At 39.1% G+C, this 17,500-nt stretch overlaps 1 protein-coding gene across 1 annotated transcript in view; it reads right to left on the reverse strand.

Annotated features, from left to right (window-relative positions):
* LOC147030183 (receptor-type tyrosine-protein phosphatase N2-like) overlaps positions 1-17,500 on the reverse strand; it is a 345,865-nt gene that overhangs the window by 148,218 nt on the left and 180,147 nt on the right. Inside the window, exons 5-7 of the mRNA XM_085872166.1 lie at positions 15,118-15,228; positions 14,836-14,929; positions 5,201-5,363 (exon numbers count right to left, since the gene is read on the reverse strand). Of these exons, the coding sequence (XP_085728292.1) occupies positions 5,201-5,363; positions 14,836-14,929; positions 15,118-15,228 (368 nt within the window). The remainder of the gene's footprint in view (positions 1-5,200; positions 5,364-14,835; positions 14,930-15,117; positions 15,229-17,500) is intronic.

Genomic DNA, 17,500 nt, shown 5'->3' on the forward strand with positions numbered 1-17,500 from the left:
AATATGAACCTCCCTCCCCACCAGTCACCTCCAACCAACTCATCCTCCCTCCCAAAACCATACATACGTAGTGCATTGATGAGCCCAAATAGTGAAGACACTATCTTAGCATGTTCCGAACGAAAAATATGGAAATATGGAAATTCTTAGTCTGTTACTTTTCAGGAAATTATGAAGATCCCAATAAAATGAGAGAAAAATAGTTAAGAACAAGGTTGGTGGCCTCTCTGTTTCTCCCCTCTATTCTCTGATATTGCTTCCTTTGCTCTCTCACTCATCGGACCCTCCATATCTTCTCCAGGATACAATTGTTGTTCCAGTAACATCCTCCTGGTTAAACTTCAAAATCGAGGCTGACCGCACACTTCAACTCTTATTCCTCACTACTCTCGTCTATGGAGCCATCTTCCAAAGGATGTTATGGTCTGTCTCTGATCCAGGAATCAAGGAAATAGTGCACTGCCATTTCTTATTCTTCCCGATTCTGATTCATGATCTTTATTACCTCCATGAACCTTTCCTAACGCAACTGTCTTACATGCTACTTTAAGTGTTTCCTCCATCTTCTCTTTTCCGTTTGTTAATTCCTTTGATGTTTGTCACACTGTCAGTTCTACCTTGCTCTCCCTGAGCCTTGCTTTTGTTTAAAAAAATAATAAAAGAAGGCAATAAAGCAATTTTTGACAGAACAATCGTGTAAGATTTTTGAAACGTTGTGGAAATGAAACTATTTCAAGACTTTATTCATTGTCATAATTTTTGTACATCGCTCCTTCCAAATTCCAAAGGAAGGGAGTACTCAGTTTTTACTCGTTTGTTTGTTTTCTTGTTTGTTGGGGCAATATCTCAGCCATCCTTTGAGTTCGGAATCTGAAATTTGAGGAAAAATATAAAAGATGTGCTTTGACAAAAAACATTTTCTATTTTTTGATTCATCAATTCATTGATTTATTACTTACTTATTTTCTTTCTCATCTGGGCAATATCTCAGGGACCTTTTGAGCTTGGAAGCTGATATTTAGACACAACAGTGAACAAGTGGTTTGGCTACCAAGGGTATTTTTGATTCATTCATTCATCAATTAATCGATTATTATTCATTTTTCGATGAATTACTTCATTTTCAAAAAGTTAGGTTCAGCTGAAACAGTGGTGGTTTTGTTATGGTATAAGCCAATTGATTTAGAAATTTTTTTTTATGATCATTATTTATTTATTTTAATTATGCAATTAATCAGTTAATCAATCAATTGTTGGACACCTCTCCCTCCCAATTCCGTCTTCATGTGCTGCATGGCGAGTAAGTATTATTTATATACATTCACCTCAGAAGTATGTACATTTGTACACATAAAATAAATTGCATTTGTACACATTCACTTCAGAAGTGCACCACTCACTCCCAATTCCATCTCCACGTGCTGTAAGGTGGCATCACTGGGCACCGAAGGTGCCCCGGCAATGTCTCGTGCTGGAGGGAGTTGTTATTTATTTATTTGGCATGGGGGCGGTGTACTTTGAATGCACCTCTACTTGTAGAATTACACGTTTGATTCTGAAAATCATTCAATCATTAAATATTATGAGAGTGTACATAGAACGTGAATAATTGAGTACCGTACGGACACATTAAAGTAGCTTCAACCGAGGTTTAGCTTCCTTTTGCTAATCCATGGATGTTTTGTCAATTTGATCAAAAAATTTAATATAAACGTCTCAAAAATTAAGCAATAAGGGTTTTGAAGCTTTATATTGTATATACAAATCAGGGGTATATACAAATGTGTTCTTATTGTGGTTGAGGAAGACCCACACATTGATTGGCTCCATAAACAAACATGTTAGTGAAAGCAAAGTTAATTTGTCATGCCAAAACACCATAGCTGTCTGAAATGAATGTAAAAATGAGCAATAATGTGTGTTTCTACATAAGTTTACTTTGGCGTAAATGTCTAACATGTGTGAGAATCATTAACCCTGTAACAAGTTTGTACACATCTTGTTATTGAACAAGTCAGATGACCCAGTTCTTGCTGCTGAATTTTGTGCCATTCTTAAACTAGGACCACTTCCAGTCAAGCAGGAGACTGTAGGCAGCTTTCAAGAGCATAAATAGATGCATTAAGATGTCCCTAGTATGTTCAGTCAAACCGTACAGGCCGCTCTATTTTGGAATCTTGTGGCCCTAAGGTGCAGCAACATTGATAATTATATATTATTGGTGTGGACAAGCATCCTTCATAAAGATAAAGTTGTGACCTCCTTGTTGGTCCAGAGATATGACTACAGACATACAGATCTCTTCCCTGTAACTGACACTCATCACAGCATCCCTCTCACTGATCACAAGATCATTTATTTGACCAACTTGAATGACAGTTCCATACCAAATGACAGACTCCACTAAACCGATCATGCTGCATGTTGACAGAATTAGCAAGTCACTCCCGACCTCATCTCTAATCTCAAGCACATCCATTGTTGAAGTCGGCAGAATCTCGATTTGTCGGTGAAAACAACATGGCACTTACAGTAAACAATCCAGTTGTGATGTTGTGTTGCCATTTGCATGTGCTGGTGTCAATAATGCCATGTTTGAGGAATGTGAAGCAGTGGATTTCTGGACCTCATACGATGAGAGCAGGAAGTTTGTTTCTGAACTTCCCTGGGTCAAAATTCAACAGTTAATTTCTCTTTGTTCATCATTCTGGAACAATTGTGCTGTGAAAGTGGTTATTACTGGCTTGGTTGATGAGATAACAATCCTCACTTGGAGCTGTAAACCTTGGGTGACATGAAAGAGGTCTCTCCACAAACTATCCAGTCAGATGGTACCTTGTCAGTGCTTTGGAAATGACACGACGATGAACATGCTACTGTGAAGCAATGGCAATCTGAGTCATTTCCCCTTGAAGCATCCTGTTGGTCGAGCAAACTCATTTTGTGTTAATGATGCTGAGCCATTCCTAAACTGACTTAGACCACACGGATGGCCATTTTCGTGTATTAGCAGGGGTCGTATGCAGTCATATACACAGATTCTGCAGAAGATATGACATGACTTGCATGAATGTCCATGATCTATCAGTTCAGATGACGATCAATGTAACATTATATATTGCACATCCAATTTCCTGATTGGGTTTGTTTCAATTGCCAGGTTTGCATTCACATGACTGGATTTTCTGAACTGGAAATCCATAGTTTATTTCACAGTTTAAGAGTTGTTGCTTAATATTTTGAGGAGATATTAATTAAGGATTAATTAATTAAGATATTAATAAGGAGGAGATTAATATTATTAATTTGAGGAGGAGAGGAGAGAAAGCTTTTTTCACAATGAAACCTATTGTTCTGGCTTCCTCAATAACTGGCACTCACTCTATTTGAGAAATATTACACTTTCAAACGAGTTATTCCTGCATTAATACAATTATGAGGTTTCATTCATTTCATATGCAGCCTGTGACTGCTGGTTGCATCATTGCTGGGAGTGAGGCTGTGTTGCTGATGCAATCAATGCCCTATGTTCCCAGTAAGCTGGAACTCATTTTGCTGATCTGGGAATGATGGCCGGCTGAATCAACCAACCTGGTGTTATTAAACAGCATGACACGGGCTCAAACTCAAGACCCTAAGATCTTAAGCCAGCCACCTTAACCATTAAGCCAACAGCAGGCTTAATTATGTGGTTAATGATTACTGTTCATCAGTGAAATTATGATGAACTGCAATTGTGACATTGGGTATTGGCTGGGTTAAAATAAAAAATAAACCAATGTCACCCGCAGCGTAACCCGTATCTTGCCAAAAGGTGACCACGTGTGACTTCTTTAAGGTCACACTGAGGTGAACAGAGCTGCTATCCACCAGGAGCGACTCCTTGAGGAATATCTGCCTACGAGAGATTCCGATGAGAATCGTTTTACAGAGTAACCATGAAAAATATGCTTTTGCCTCATAACGTCCCCAAATGACGTCATAATGTCTCAAGCTTGACATATCTAGAAAGCACTCATCGAGGTGTTCAATTTGAGGTACTACACGATATGGTTCCTAAAACTTGAAAATTTGACCTTGGGGTCAAATATGTTTGACCTGAGGCGCTAACCATGAAGGTCAAGGCCAATCGCCACCAAAAATTAATCAACTGAGCGCCAGACCATGAACTATATTCCCAGGAAGTTTGAAGACGATCCGATCAAAATTACTCAAAAAATAAGGGTTTCGTCGACTCCCCTGATTTGCGACAAAGTGACCTTGACCTTCAAAATTTTATGCGCTGAAAGGGACCTCCTCTAGGCCTCTGATATGCGAAGTTACAAAAATTTCCAATGATAACTGTGCTCTGCAGAGTGATTTATACGTGATTACAGACCAAAAATAAAAAAAATAAAAAAAATAAAACATAGGAAGGTCAAGGCCAATCACCACCAAAAATTAATCAGCTGAGCGCCAGACCATGAACTACATTCCCATGAAGTTTGAAAACGATCCGATCAAAATTACTCAAAAAATAAGGGTTTCGTTGACTCCCCTGATTTGTGCCACAGTGACCTTGACCTTTGACCTTGACCTTCAAAATTTTGTGCACTGAAAGGGACCTCTATAGGCCTCTGATATGCGAAGTTACAAAAATTTCTGATGATAACTGTGCTCTGCAGAATTTTTTATACATGATTACAGACAAAAAAAAACAAAAAAACATACAAGCTGACTAACATATCTTGCAAAACTTCGTTTTGGCAAGATAAAAAAACCAAAAAAAAAACCATACAAGCTGACTAACATATCTTGCAAAAACTTCGTTTTGGCAAGATAACAAGCAAAACAAAAAAAACATACAAGCTGACTAACATATCTTGCAAAAACTTCGTTTTGGCAAGATAAATATATATTCTGATGGACTTGAAATTAGAAGAAATGAATAAATATTGGTGACAATAAATTCTGACTCCTGGGCAGGTAAAAGATTGTGCTGTTATGGAATCAGTTGTGAACCATCAGCAACTTGAAAGGACAATGGGACAAGATAATTTCAGAATCATAAAAAATTATAAGAAAAGAATGGAGGAAATGCAGAAAATTTGAAGATTCATTATGTTTAAGGAAAAGAAGCAAGGTTGATGGAGTCATGCATGGAAATTGAAGACAACCAAAGCAAATCTAAAGGTAATGACCTTTAGACATGGTGACATACCTGTATTGGATTCACTCGAGCGAACATTGTTGTGGGACTAACCAGGTGAAGATACAGAGCAAGGAGTATAGCCATGCGGGCAGTGTTTGCCCCTTCATCCCGTCTCACATGCCTCATGTTCCAAGAATCTCCGAGGACTTGGCCTAACCACAAAGGCTTAGTTCTGCATGAATGGAAACAAAACAGGAGCAGGTAGAAGAGAGAATCAAACAAATCAGCATCTTCAGCTCATTCTCACCACTGACTCACTGACTCAAGAACTGATATGAAAGATCGGTATCTTCCGGGTAACGTAGAAAGATGAAATTTTGCATGCCAATGGACATTAAAGCTGATACAACGGGAAAAAAAAATCACAGAACCATCATAAAGCATCTGTAAATGAAAATATAAGTAAATTTTAAAAAAGATGAAAAAAAATGCAGGTGAGCAACACGAGACAATGGGGAAGCATGGTCCGAGCATACCCCACTAGTACAGTATATGATCACTTTAAATTTTGAAATATGTCAACATTCAATGGTTGGGTGTTAAGCTAAACAGACATGGCAGCCTTTGGGAGTTCTCGATATATTAAACGAGAGGGTTCATAGAACACGGTACCCTGTGGAGTGTTCAAGTATACACTTAAATTTAAATAAAATAATGATTTTACAAATCGTTAAAAAACAAAACTCCAGAAATTTAGCATGATTGAAGCAGTCTGATGCACCACCCTGTAGACCATGTCCAAGTACTGTAAAACTGGAGGTTCTTGGAAGTATTAAGAAGGTGATTTATGTTCTCCAGTGTTCAAATATATAGTTCAATTTAAAATAAACATTTAAAGAGGTTTCGAGGTGGATAGATAAATTAATTCTGGGTTTTACCATCATTTTACCCAGTGTCTATTACATCACCCTATCTTAACACGTTACATTTTGGCAAGATGAGCCTGTTGTTTGTTTGTTATTCGTGCCTGTTATTTGTGTCTTTTATAGCTTCCTTAAAAACTAAGTTTCCTGTTTGGAATGATTTTCAATTTTGTTTGACTGCCAAGCAGGCACAGTAAAAAAATAATGTCGCTCCTTTCTGCACATGTATGGTCAGGCCAAATTCAGAGCCAAAGTACTGTAAAATGGCAAACTTGTCTTCCAATTCATGTTCCGATTTGTGTACAAAATATAACATTCAACAAGTCTGAAGACGACGGTGGTTCACGATCGGTATTTGACGATGTAGATTGTTTCAGAAGTCAAGGATGAGACAATGTGATAATGTTTGACCGAGTTATAAAAATGATCAACATGATGTGGTACGAGTGACAGGTTATCAGCTGCAAAATGTCGAAAACCCGGTTTCGTTCAACAACTTTCAAAATTTGACCTTTGCATAACCTTTAAAGGTCACAAAACAATGTTGTGGACATTAAAATAAGGGAACAGGATATGTGCTATAGCTTATTGGAGTTAATTCATCAAAGAAGGTCGAAAACCCGGTTCGAATCCCACAACTTTGAAAATTTGACCTTTGTGAACTTTAAAGGTCAAAGGTCAAGGATTATGACCTTTGGTGCAAAACTCCCTCTGGAACATTCCAGGAACAATATAACGTCATATAGGCTATATGGCGTTTCACACTCCTCGGATTATCCAGACTTTGATGAAACCAACGTAAAAACAAACTTGAAGGGGGGCACCACGGGCAAGGTGTTCGAGATAGAGCAAAATGGTTTCAAGACTTTAGGTGGGGAATGACCTCAAGATAATATATAAAAAATATTGTCATCCTAGCTCTCAAAGTTTGGGCGGTCGTATGATTTTTATGTCAAAATTCGCAGTTTTCTAAGTTCGTGACCTTGTGACCTTGTGACCTTGTGACCTTGACCTTGGGATGAAAATGAAAAATTGAGCTCCGTGAGGCTATGCAGGTGCCATTGGGCTAACCAAATACCGAAACCCCTGCCAGATTCGACAAACCCCTTGGAGAAGATGGATTTTTATGTCAAAATTCGCAATTTTCTAAGTTCGTGACCTTGACCTTGGGACGAAAATGAAAAATAAATAAATAAATAAATAAATAAATAAATCGAGCTCCGTGGGGCTATGCAGGTGCCATTGGGCTAACCAAATACTGAAACCCGTCAGATTCGACAAACCCCCTAGGAGAAGATGCAAATTGAAATCGGCGACCCCCTAAAAACACGTTTTTTGGGCGTGGCTCCGCCCATAATGGGCGCACTACGCCCGTTCTCAGGAAGACAACTATATCATGATATAAACCTCCCACCAAAATTTTATCAGGATCGGATCAAAACCCACGGGGCTATGCTCAGGACAGACAGACAGACAGACACACACCAATAACGAATATAGTGGTCACTTATTTTTTCGTGAACCAATTTAAATAAGTTGTTCCTCGATCATAGACTGACGGTCACAAAGTGATAAAACAGCCGAATAGAAGGACAGACGGACCTGATCCAATTGGTTAACACCGCTTTTCGCTTCGCGTGCACAGAGTAATAATAGACTGGTCAAAATAGTGATTTACCCACCACAAATTGCAATAGTAATCATTCATGGTTTTTCCACTCCAAATATGTTGTAGAATGACAAACTAAAAGTCACCTTAAATCAGAGCATTGGAACATTTCCATTTTGACCTCGGTTTGAGGCAGCATTTTTCCACAAACATCATAAAATAAAATTTTGGGGTAGGGTCTAGATTTATTGTAATATTGTGAACAATTCAAAAAACTTATCTCTAATATAGAGGTATCAACAGATTCATAATGAAAATACATTTCTAACAATACCATATGTAATGGTATTGACCTAAGATTAGTGTTTTTAGAGTTGATAATATTTGGAGAATCTGACCAAAATAGTTATTTTTGGATGTATGACCATTTCAGATTTAATTCCCCAGTAAAGATAACTGAATGGTCTATTTACTTTGTCCTATGTTATTGTGGTTGCCATAGAAGATACAATAAATGTACTAATGATTGAAAGGGGCTGAGGGCTGTTCAATTAAATGTGCATAGGGGAGAGAGAATCAGAAGGGTGTGGGGGTAGGGCAAAAGTATATCCAGGGGATAGGTAAGAATTCTGAAAAGGTTCTCACTCACCTAAAAGTCTGGAACATCTTTATTTACAATTCTAATCATGTTTTTGTTTCTCTCAGGTTGAAGTAATCTATTAAAGATGGACAAGTGCGTCTTCTGTAAGGAACCTCTATTGAGTGGACAAAAAACTGCAACTTGCGGTACCAAAGGATGTGAAGGCATTGCAAAAGCTAATGCATTGCGGTCTAGCAGTATAAGTACTGTTCCTGGACAAGTTGTGCATGTCAAGTGTAGAAAGGACTTCTGTTCTCCAAAGTGTATAGCTCGTGCCAGCAGAAAGCGAGAATGTGACTGTTTCTTTCAGTAATACACCAAGTACATGCCAATCCACAGGAAATACATTTATTTATAAAGATAACTGCATATTCTGTGGGCATCCAGATAAATTCCATGGCAAGGTAAAAAGTCATAAACTTATTCCAGTCAGATCAATGGATTTTCAACATAAAATTAAGAAGTGTTGCAATGAAATTTGTGGTCAGAAATTGTGAATGGTCGACTTGAGTTTCCACAAGATTTGCATGCTGCAGCTGCAGTAGACCACAACCTTTGCAGCACAAATTTTAGAACAGGGAAGTAGATACCACAACAGTTCATGGCAGATGATAAAATCCAACCGAAACGATTTAAGCAGGGTAGACCTCCTGATTCGGCAAGGGAAGATGCTTTTAATCAGGTGGCCATGTATTTGGAGGTCAATGATGAGGAACAAATCTCAATACAGGATCTTGTAAACAAAATGGAAGAGATATTGGTTAAGACTGGAGTTGAACCATATGGATTTACCTACATGAAACATAGACTTGAGAAACATTTTGGAGACAAGATAACCATCACTGAGATTAGTGGAAAAGAAAATGTCGTTACATTTCAACATAAAGCATCTTCTATCATCCATGACTTCTACTCCAAACCCAAGAAGTATGACCATGATGAAGAGAAATTAAGAATTATAGAAACCGCAGCCAAACTTATTAAAAGTAATGTAAAATTAGTAAAGCAGCCACAGGAATTTTATCCAAGCTCAATTGAAATATCTTCTACTGACAAGGCCATGTCATCAATGGTAAGATGGTGCCTGTGGACACTAACTTGAAGCCTGCACCTGACAATCTTCTGGAAGCCTTCAACTCCAATTGCAGAACTAACTGTAGTACACAGAAATGCTCATGTGGAAAATTTGGCCTAGAGTGTTCTCCAGCATGTGGAGAATGTAAAGGCCTACACTGCTCTAACGCAATGCTGCCTGATCCAGAAAGTGATGCTGAGGATGTATTATAATGTGTAATTTGTGACTGTTTTTTTAAAGGTGTTGTTTAGAAATGACTTACTTGAAGTAGTTTAAATATTTATTTTTCTTCATTAGATATACATGTCAGCTCTTGAAAGCACTATAAAATAGTGATTGTTATGTAGTTTTAACAAATAGTGTAGTACTAGTTTACTAGTTACATGTAGTATTGAAAAGAAAATGGCTACCCTGGAATTGGACTGTTAAGATTCACATGTACATATTACAAAATGTGTTGTACATTTGCTTTTAGTAGCTTAGTACTTCTCGCTAGAATGGCTTTTTAACTTTGGTGTTTTTGCAATTTTACATTCCATAGCAATAAATGGAGATAAAGTATAACATATCAGCACCCAGGAGGATTCCAAACTTCTAAGCATAAACTAATTGTCTGATTTATTTTATAGGAATATTGATTCGTGAAATTGCAGTAACAAAATAATTGTGTTTTATTTGTATAATGATTCATCATAGTATTTTATTTATGTTGGTAACTTTATATTCTGTAAATATGTTGAGGTTTTGCAGTCTTATGACTTATGCCGAAATGGCCATTTGAAGGGAAGAATTTTGGAATATGTTAACCCTCCTTCAAGCTTCAGTAAATTGGTTATAGGCTTGGAGCAAGATATTATGTACACATTTAGGACATGGGGGACCAAAAAATGAAAGTCATTGTATGATTAAGTTTTGCATATCATTTGTTAGCCAACATCATGGGGATTCAGAATCTATATGGGCAGATCTTAATTCTTCCTCTTTCTATTGCTCTGACAGGTTCAAGGTCAAATAGACCCAAAGAGTATCAATTATCCGTATCAAGGAACCACTCATATCATTCTAAAATTGGTCTGATGGCTTAGATATGTATTATACACTAATTGGAAACCACATATATGGAGAATATTTTGTTTACCTGATATTTGACCTTGAGCGAAGAGGTCAAGGTCAAATGAAATTAACAAATTGATGAAGTTGATCAGTGTTCATCCAGGTCATAAATATAATATGCACATAAACTTAACTATAGAAATACATGCTGTGATGAAGCAAACTAACATCTTAAATTAAAAGTGCAGATTTCTTTCAAATGTTACGTACTTCCTAACGACCTTTGATGTTCTGCATACTGAACACAAACTCGCCTTTGGTATTGATTTTTATATCATAGGGCCATCTTGGTAAACATATTCTATGGTTATAAAATCAAGCTTATAGCTACCAGTAATTTTGTAGCAGCTTGGTAAATGCAATTTGTTACGTACTTCCTTACATTTTTGACCCAATCATGGAAGTGAACCTAAAAACTGGTATGTAGTAATGATCCATGTTGAAACTTGCCATTTTAAATCATCACTTTATGCAGAAGTAAATTGCTATTTAAGATGTTCTATCAGATGCATTTCAAATTTCGGGAATAAGATTTTGTAAGCTTCACTATGACTGGGGGAAATTTTGCAAAATCTGAGATTTTACACATTTGAAGGTGCCAAGATATGCAGAAGGTCATAAGAAATGTACTCTTTCGAGGAATTGTTCGATTCTTATGTATAATGATATATATCAAACAAAAAAATTCATTTTCAACCATTTTGGACAACATATACAATCATACATGTTACCCATTTCTAAAAAATGAGCTATAAAAATGGAAAAAATAGCCTGTGTTTGGATAAAAAAAACATGCTTTGTAAGCAACTATATCCATAGGATCCAGAGCAAAGTATACATTTTCTGAAAGCACAGACACTTGGACATTATATAACATTAAAATTGTTTATCTTATTAAAACTGGGTTCAATTTATAAGCTTTCTCCTCATTTTGGACCACAGTGTACACAATACCATGCTACAAGCCTATATCTCACCAACTACATTACATATTGGCAAAATTTAAAAACTGTGACAGTCAGAAAACACATATATATATATATATATATATATATATATATATATATATATATATATATATATATATATATATATATATATATCTTCTTCTTCTCCTTTCGGCTGCTCCCGTTAGGGGTCGCCACAGCGGATCATCCGATCCGCATTGTGATTTGGCACATGTTTTACACCGGATGCCCTTCCTGACGCAACCCTGGTCGCCTCTTACGACACAGGGATATGGTACACCTATTTTAACCGGGGTATACACCGGCCCAGTACACTGGTACTCATTTCGCCGACCTCGGAAGGATGACAGGCTGAGTCAACCCCTGGTGAATTAATTCAGTGGCCCAACGGGGCTTGAACTCAGGACCTCTTGGATCCCAAGCCGCTGCCCTAACCACTGCGCCAACACACCAGGCTATATATATATATATATATATATATATATATATATATATATATATATATATATATATATATATATATATATACATATATATATATATATATATATATATATATATATATATATATATATATATACATATATATATATATATATATATATATATATATATATATATATATATATATATACATATATATATATATATATATATATATATATATATATATATATATATATATATATATATATATATATATATATATATTGTTGCAGATTCGCGCCCGCCGGCGTGCGGACGGCCACGTAACTTGAATCGCGGCACGTCGCCCACCGGAAGGACAATCCAGTCGTGACCCTCTCGGACTAACGCCGGGAACCAGTCACGGGTGGACCTTTCGGTCTCACCACGATCGTGCCAATCGGCCCCGCGCGTGGGATAGGGTTGCTCGCCAAATTCGACCTACCGAAGTACCCACACGGAGGGTAGACCGGGCGATCGCACCTCGCCGCAGGTCGACTTCGGACACGGGCCACTTTAAGCGACCCGTTCCGTACTATCGGGATAACCGAGCGGTGTTATTCGTCGGCCTCGACGGTTCGATTAATTATCGGGCGTTTTAGCCCACGACCAACCCTTTACGTGAAGCAAGATGGAGATTCAATGAAAGAAATGACGAAGCGAAGCGGGAAAACAGTTCAACAATAAGCACATTTATTTCGCGATGAACGGAAAGCACACATATACAATTCCACCAAAAGCACATGTAAAAGAAGAAGACAATGCAATATTACACAAAAAGCTAATGCAACAATGCAGATCTATCCGACTACCGGGCACACGGCAACACTTATGCAATTTTACTTCACAGACGGCGCCGACAACACATATTCCCAAAGCAAAAGAAAAGAGAACCACCCTCCAGGATGAGGGGGGTAGACGGGCCTGGGGCCGAGACCGTGTCGGGCCTACCCGTCTGATGATGAGACGCGGAGCGGCGGTGGTGCCTCAACTCCGCGGGCCTCGCGGACAGTGTCTGGTAGGGGGTGGGAAGGGGGCCCCCTTTGTCGCACTATCTCAGCGCGGGGGGAAACAGGAGGGGGTTGCTGATGCTCGGGGGAAGGAGGATTTCACCCTGTCTCGGGTCCCGCGGCGAGCGTCTCCTCCTCCACCTCGGTCGCGTTGCTGGCCTCTCCCTGTGCTGCTCCCGGCACCGACGCGAGCACCCCCTCGTCCGCCTTCGCCGCCGCCACCTCTCCACAGCTCCGTCCTCTTCACTCTGACTAGTACCACTTCTTTCCAGCTCCACCGACGACTCTCTTGAACTCCGCACACTCTACTCTCAACTTCCCACTGAACTGCCTTGACTGACGAACGCAGCCGTTTATATAAGCCCCGTGGCTTCGCTCTTTCACCCTTGACCCTTTGCCTCCGACCCTTCACCTCTCTAACTGGCTCCCCATTGGCCCGAGGAAAAGTGGGCGTGAATGCTTTTTGATCCATGTATTTGCATATAGCGACCGCCCTCCAACGCCCTGGAGGCGGGGCCAAATCGCCCCTCGCTCACCGATTGGACGGAACAAAAGTGGGCGTGAGTCGTTTTTGATCCGTTTTTCTTCGGAAAGTCTGTGATGTCTCTGAATACGCTGCTCGGTGCGCGCCCCGCACGAGTCCAGCATCGGTGCCCACGAGTGGCGCGAGATGGTGTGGATGCGATGGTGGCGAGTTGTGACGGTAAAGGTCGTGGCTGTTGTGGTGAAGCGGCGTTGTGGTTGGTGGTTGTTGCGTGATGGCTGTTGAGACGTGGTTGGTGGTGGTAATAATGGCGGCTGGTCCAAAACAAAGATAGTAAAAGAAAAACGGCTATCCTGAAGAGTCGCAGCCCGCATGAATGACATTTATTCCCTCTAGACAATGGGTTTGGGCCTAACTACACATATACTTACCGAGATATCTCACCTAAGGGACCTGAATGGTGGTTTGTGAATTTCGTCAACCACAACAATATATATAGATATTAAGACCAATTGCGGACCTACTTTGGAAATTTAAAAATTGTGAATTTTAAAATGTCAACATTTATGTCTAAATTCGATAATTTTTAGTGATAGGCAGAAATGGTTTTCTTCCGTCATGATGTTAATTTTAGGTCTACATTACTTGTGGTGTTGTTTGAAAGGTAATTTTATTGTGAATCTACTGATATCTTAATATTGCGAATTGGCCAGTAATTTGTCATGATATGGTCATGTTACTATACCCTCCCCTATATTTTGGCTGTCAATTTTTTCTTCAATGTCACCTTAAACTGAGGTCAAAATGAAGCTGTTCCAATGCCCCGATTTAAGGTGACTTTTAGTATGTCATTCTATGATATATTTGGAGTGAAAAAAAACTTGAATGATTACTATTGCAATTTGTGGTGGGTTTGACCCTAAAATGTCCTATTTTGACTTTCAAAATCCAGAATTGCTACACACCTCTACTCATTTGTTTCTCATTTTCCCCACCTGTGGAACCAACTTCCACATCCTATTCAATCTCATTCTTCCCTCCAAGTCTTCAAGGCAGCTGTTTACCACAATCTCAGATCATCCACAATCCAAAACCATGATTTTTTTTTCTCTACCCACATCAACTCCCCCACCTACCGCAAGCATTTTCCTTCCTGAGTGGTTTGCTTTTGGTTCCATCTTGTCCACACCATGCATCCTTCCACACCCCTCACTCCTCCCCAAACACATTGCTTGTCAAATTCTCCCTCTATTTTGGCCTTCAACTCTGCTGTTGGCATGCAACCCCCACTCCCCTCTCTCAACTCTTCTTTTTGTTCTGCTGTGTCCTGATCCTTTCAGTGTTCAAGCTCTTCCACGAGCCTTGACTGTATACAAAAAACAACATAAAAATAAGTAACATCACATAACGAACATGCCTGAAATATTCTGATGATCCAAGGTGGCTGAGCAATCGTGTTGGTATATTCCTGGGGAAGAATGGCTCAGGAGTATTCACCAACCAGGAATGACCTGTGAACGGTTTGGTGGTACAAAAGATGGGAAATAATCAATCGGGTTCAGAAGTACAACCAAATTCAGATGCACATTTATAAATTTGAACAGCTGTGCTTGAACCCAATAAGATCAAAATAACGAACTAAATGAAGAACTTGCATTTTACCCTGAAGGACACCCAATTCCATCCTAATTATACACACCTGAGTCAGTGAGACTTGACTCCAAATTTTGAGAGTCATGCCAAGAAGGTAAGTGATGACTGCGTACATGAGATTTGAGCTGCTTCCTCAAGCACAGCCCTGTTACACCATCTGCAACACATTGCAATAATCATGGTACTGTGGTTATAAATTTATTGATAGTTTCAAAAATGGAAGAAGGAAGAAATCCTCATTGAAACAAGAGTCCAAAAATAGGTTTTCTTATTCATGTTGTTAATCCCCAAAAAGGTGTTCTCTCCGATGACATGCTATAATGAGCCAGCCAATTTTGTGATAAATTGAAGTGGAAACATCCCACTCAAGAAGTCAACTCAGTCAGCATCGTGTCATAAAAAACAATCTCAGCTCGAGTTTTCCTTCCTGAGAGTGTGCTTCTGTATACATCTTGTCCACCCTCTGTGCATCCTCCTCTACCACTCATTCTTCCTCACATCCTGATTTGTCCAAGCCTCCCACTATTTTGTCCCTCATCTCTGCTGTTGGTGTGTTTTTCCCCTCTCTGTCTGCTGTTCCTCCTTTTATGTTATGTCCTGATCTGTTCTAGCTCCTCCATGAGCCTCAACTTTGTATACATTTTTTTTGGAGTATCTCATTCCTTGAATGTTTTTAAAGCAAACATAAACTTGGGAGGACAAAATGCCATCAGTTGATGTCCTCAAACAAACCTCAATTGCGTGCCTCAACTTTATTTGAGCATTTTCATTCCCATGGAAACCTCCATTGCTCTTTTCTGAATCGAGTCTGTTATGATTGTATCAGCTTACTTTTAGATTTGGTGGCGATGACATATTTATGCACAAATCCAATCTTTGGAGGGTCATTTCCCAAACCAAAATCCACTATTTTAATAGGATTAGATGAGTTTCATCATAAGTCACAAGAAATGCTTGGGAGATTGTTGTCAGCGTTCTTGCATCGAAAGATCAGATTTACCTCTTATAACTTTATCGTTTTTATGGGAAAAATTGGATGAAAGTGGTAAGTTGGGTTCTCGTGTCCTTTTAATCAGCAAATGCATTGGGATTCCAGTCTTCTTTTCTCGTATGAGGAAGGTGACTACTTGTACAATCATTGCTTGGAAGTGCAGCAGAGCTACTGATGCAGCGCCCCCTGTAGGTTAAAGCAAGAATTTGTAATTTCTTCAGGATGCCGCGATAGCTTGCCGACTCTTTCTTGAAAGACAGCATGGGATCTTCAACATGCATGATCAAATAATGGCAGCAGATGAGCCACATAGCTTAACATCTCTCTGAGAAACCGCACTTTGTGACGCAACACCCTGCTTGAGAGGCAGCAATTTAACAGTTAACAGTTGGGTCAGGTATTGAACCAAGACGAGACGAGACAGCTTAAGGGTAAGTCTACACCATCAAGAAGATACAAAGGTATTTTTTGGAACTTTGAGACAGGAGGAGGCCATTTGGCCCATTGTGCCTGTATTATATCAACACCACCTGAAATTAATATCTCAGCTTATGAAGTTAATTTAATTGAGGGGAGGAAGGGGGAGGTTGGAAGAGAGAGGAGGAATGGGGAGAACGCAGGCACAGGGATGTTACCAGGGATATTGAAAACTTTGAATGTGAATGTGAAATGTGGGTATATGTACAGTGTCTATAGAAAGTCGATACCAACTTTCAAAATTTTCACCTTATGTTGCATTATAGCCTGGAATTAAATTGCAATAAATCAGACTTTTTCCACCTATATTTACACATCATAACCCACTACTTTCAAGTGAAAAACAAATTCTATAAATTTCAGCATATTAATTAAAAATACAAAACTAGAACATCTTGGTTGGATAAGTGTCCACCCCCCTTATAACAACGATTGTAAATTTGCTCAGGTGTAACCAATCACCTTCAAAATGACACACCAAGTTAATTAGCCTCCACCTGTGTTAAATTGTAGTAATTCTGCTTATTTCAGAATAAAATCAGATGTTCCTGTAGGTTTCCTCTGCTGGGTAGTGCATTTCACAGCAAAGACAACCATGAGAACCAAGCGGCTTTAAAAAGACCTCACAGATAATGTTGTGGAAAGGCACAGATCAAGGGATGGCTAGAAAAAATATTTCAAAGGCCTTGGATATCCCTTGGAGCACAGTCAAGACAATCATTAGGAAGTCGAAGGCATATGGTACCATCAACACCTGCATAGATCAGGCTGTTCCTCCAAACTGGATGACCAAGCAAGGAGGACACTGATCAGAGAGGCCACCAAAAGGCCAATGGCAACTTTGAAAGAGTTACATGCCTTTATTTATGCCTGGTGTTGGCTTAATGGTTAGGGTGGCAGGCTTTGGATCCGAGGATCCTGAGTTCAAATCCCGCTCAGCTGTTGAATTAATACCAGGTGG

Source organism: Eptatretus burgeri, chromosome 3 (genome assembly GCF_056783735.1).
Source record: "Eptatretus burgeri isolate ZD-2024b chromosome 3, Ebu_testis_v1, whole genome shotgun sequence".
Classification (NCBI taxonomy): domain Eukaryota; kingdom Metazoa; phylum Chordata; class Myxini; order Myxiniformes; family Myxinidae; genus Eptatretus; species Eptatretus burgeri.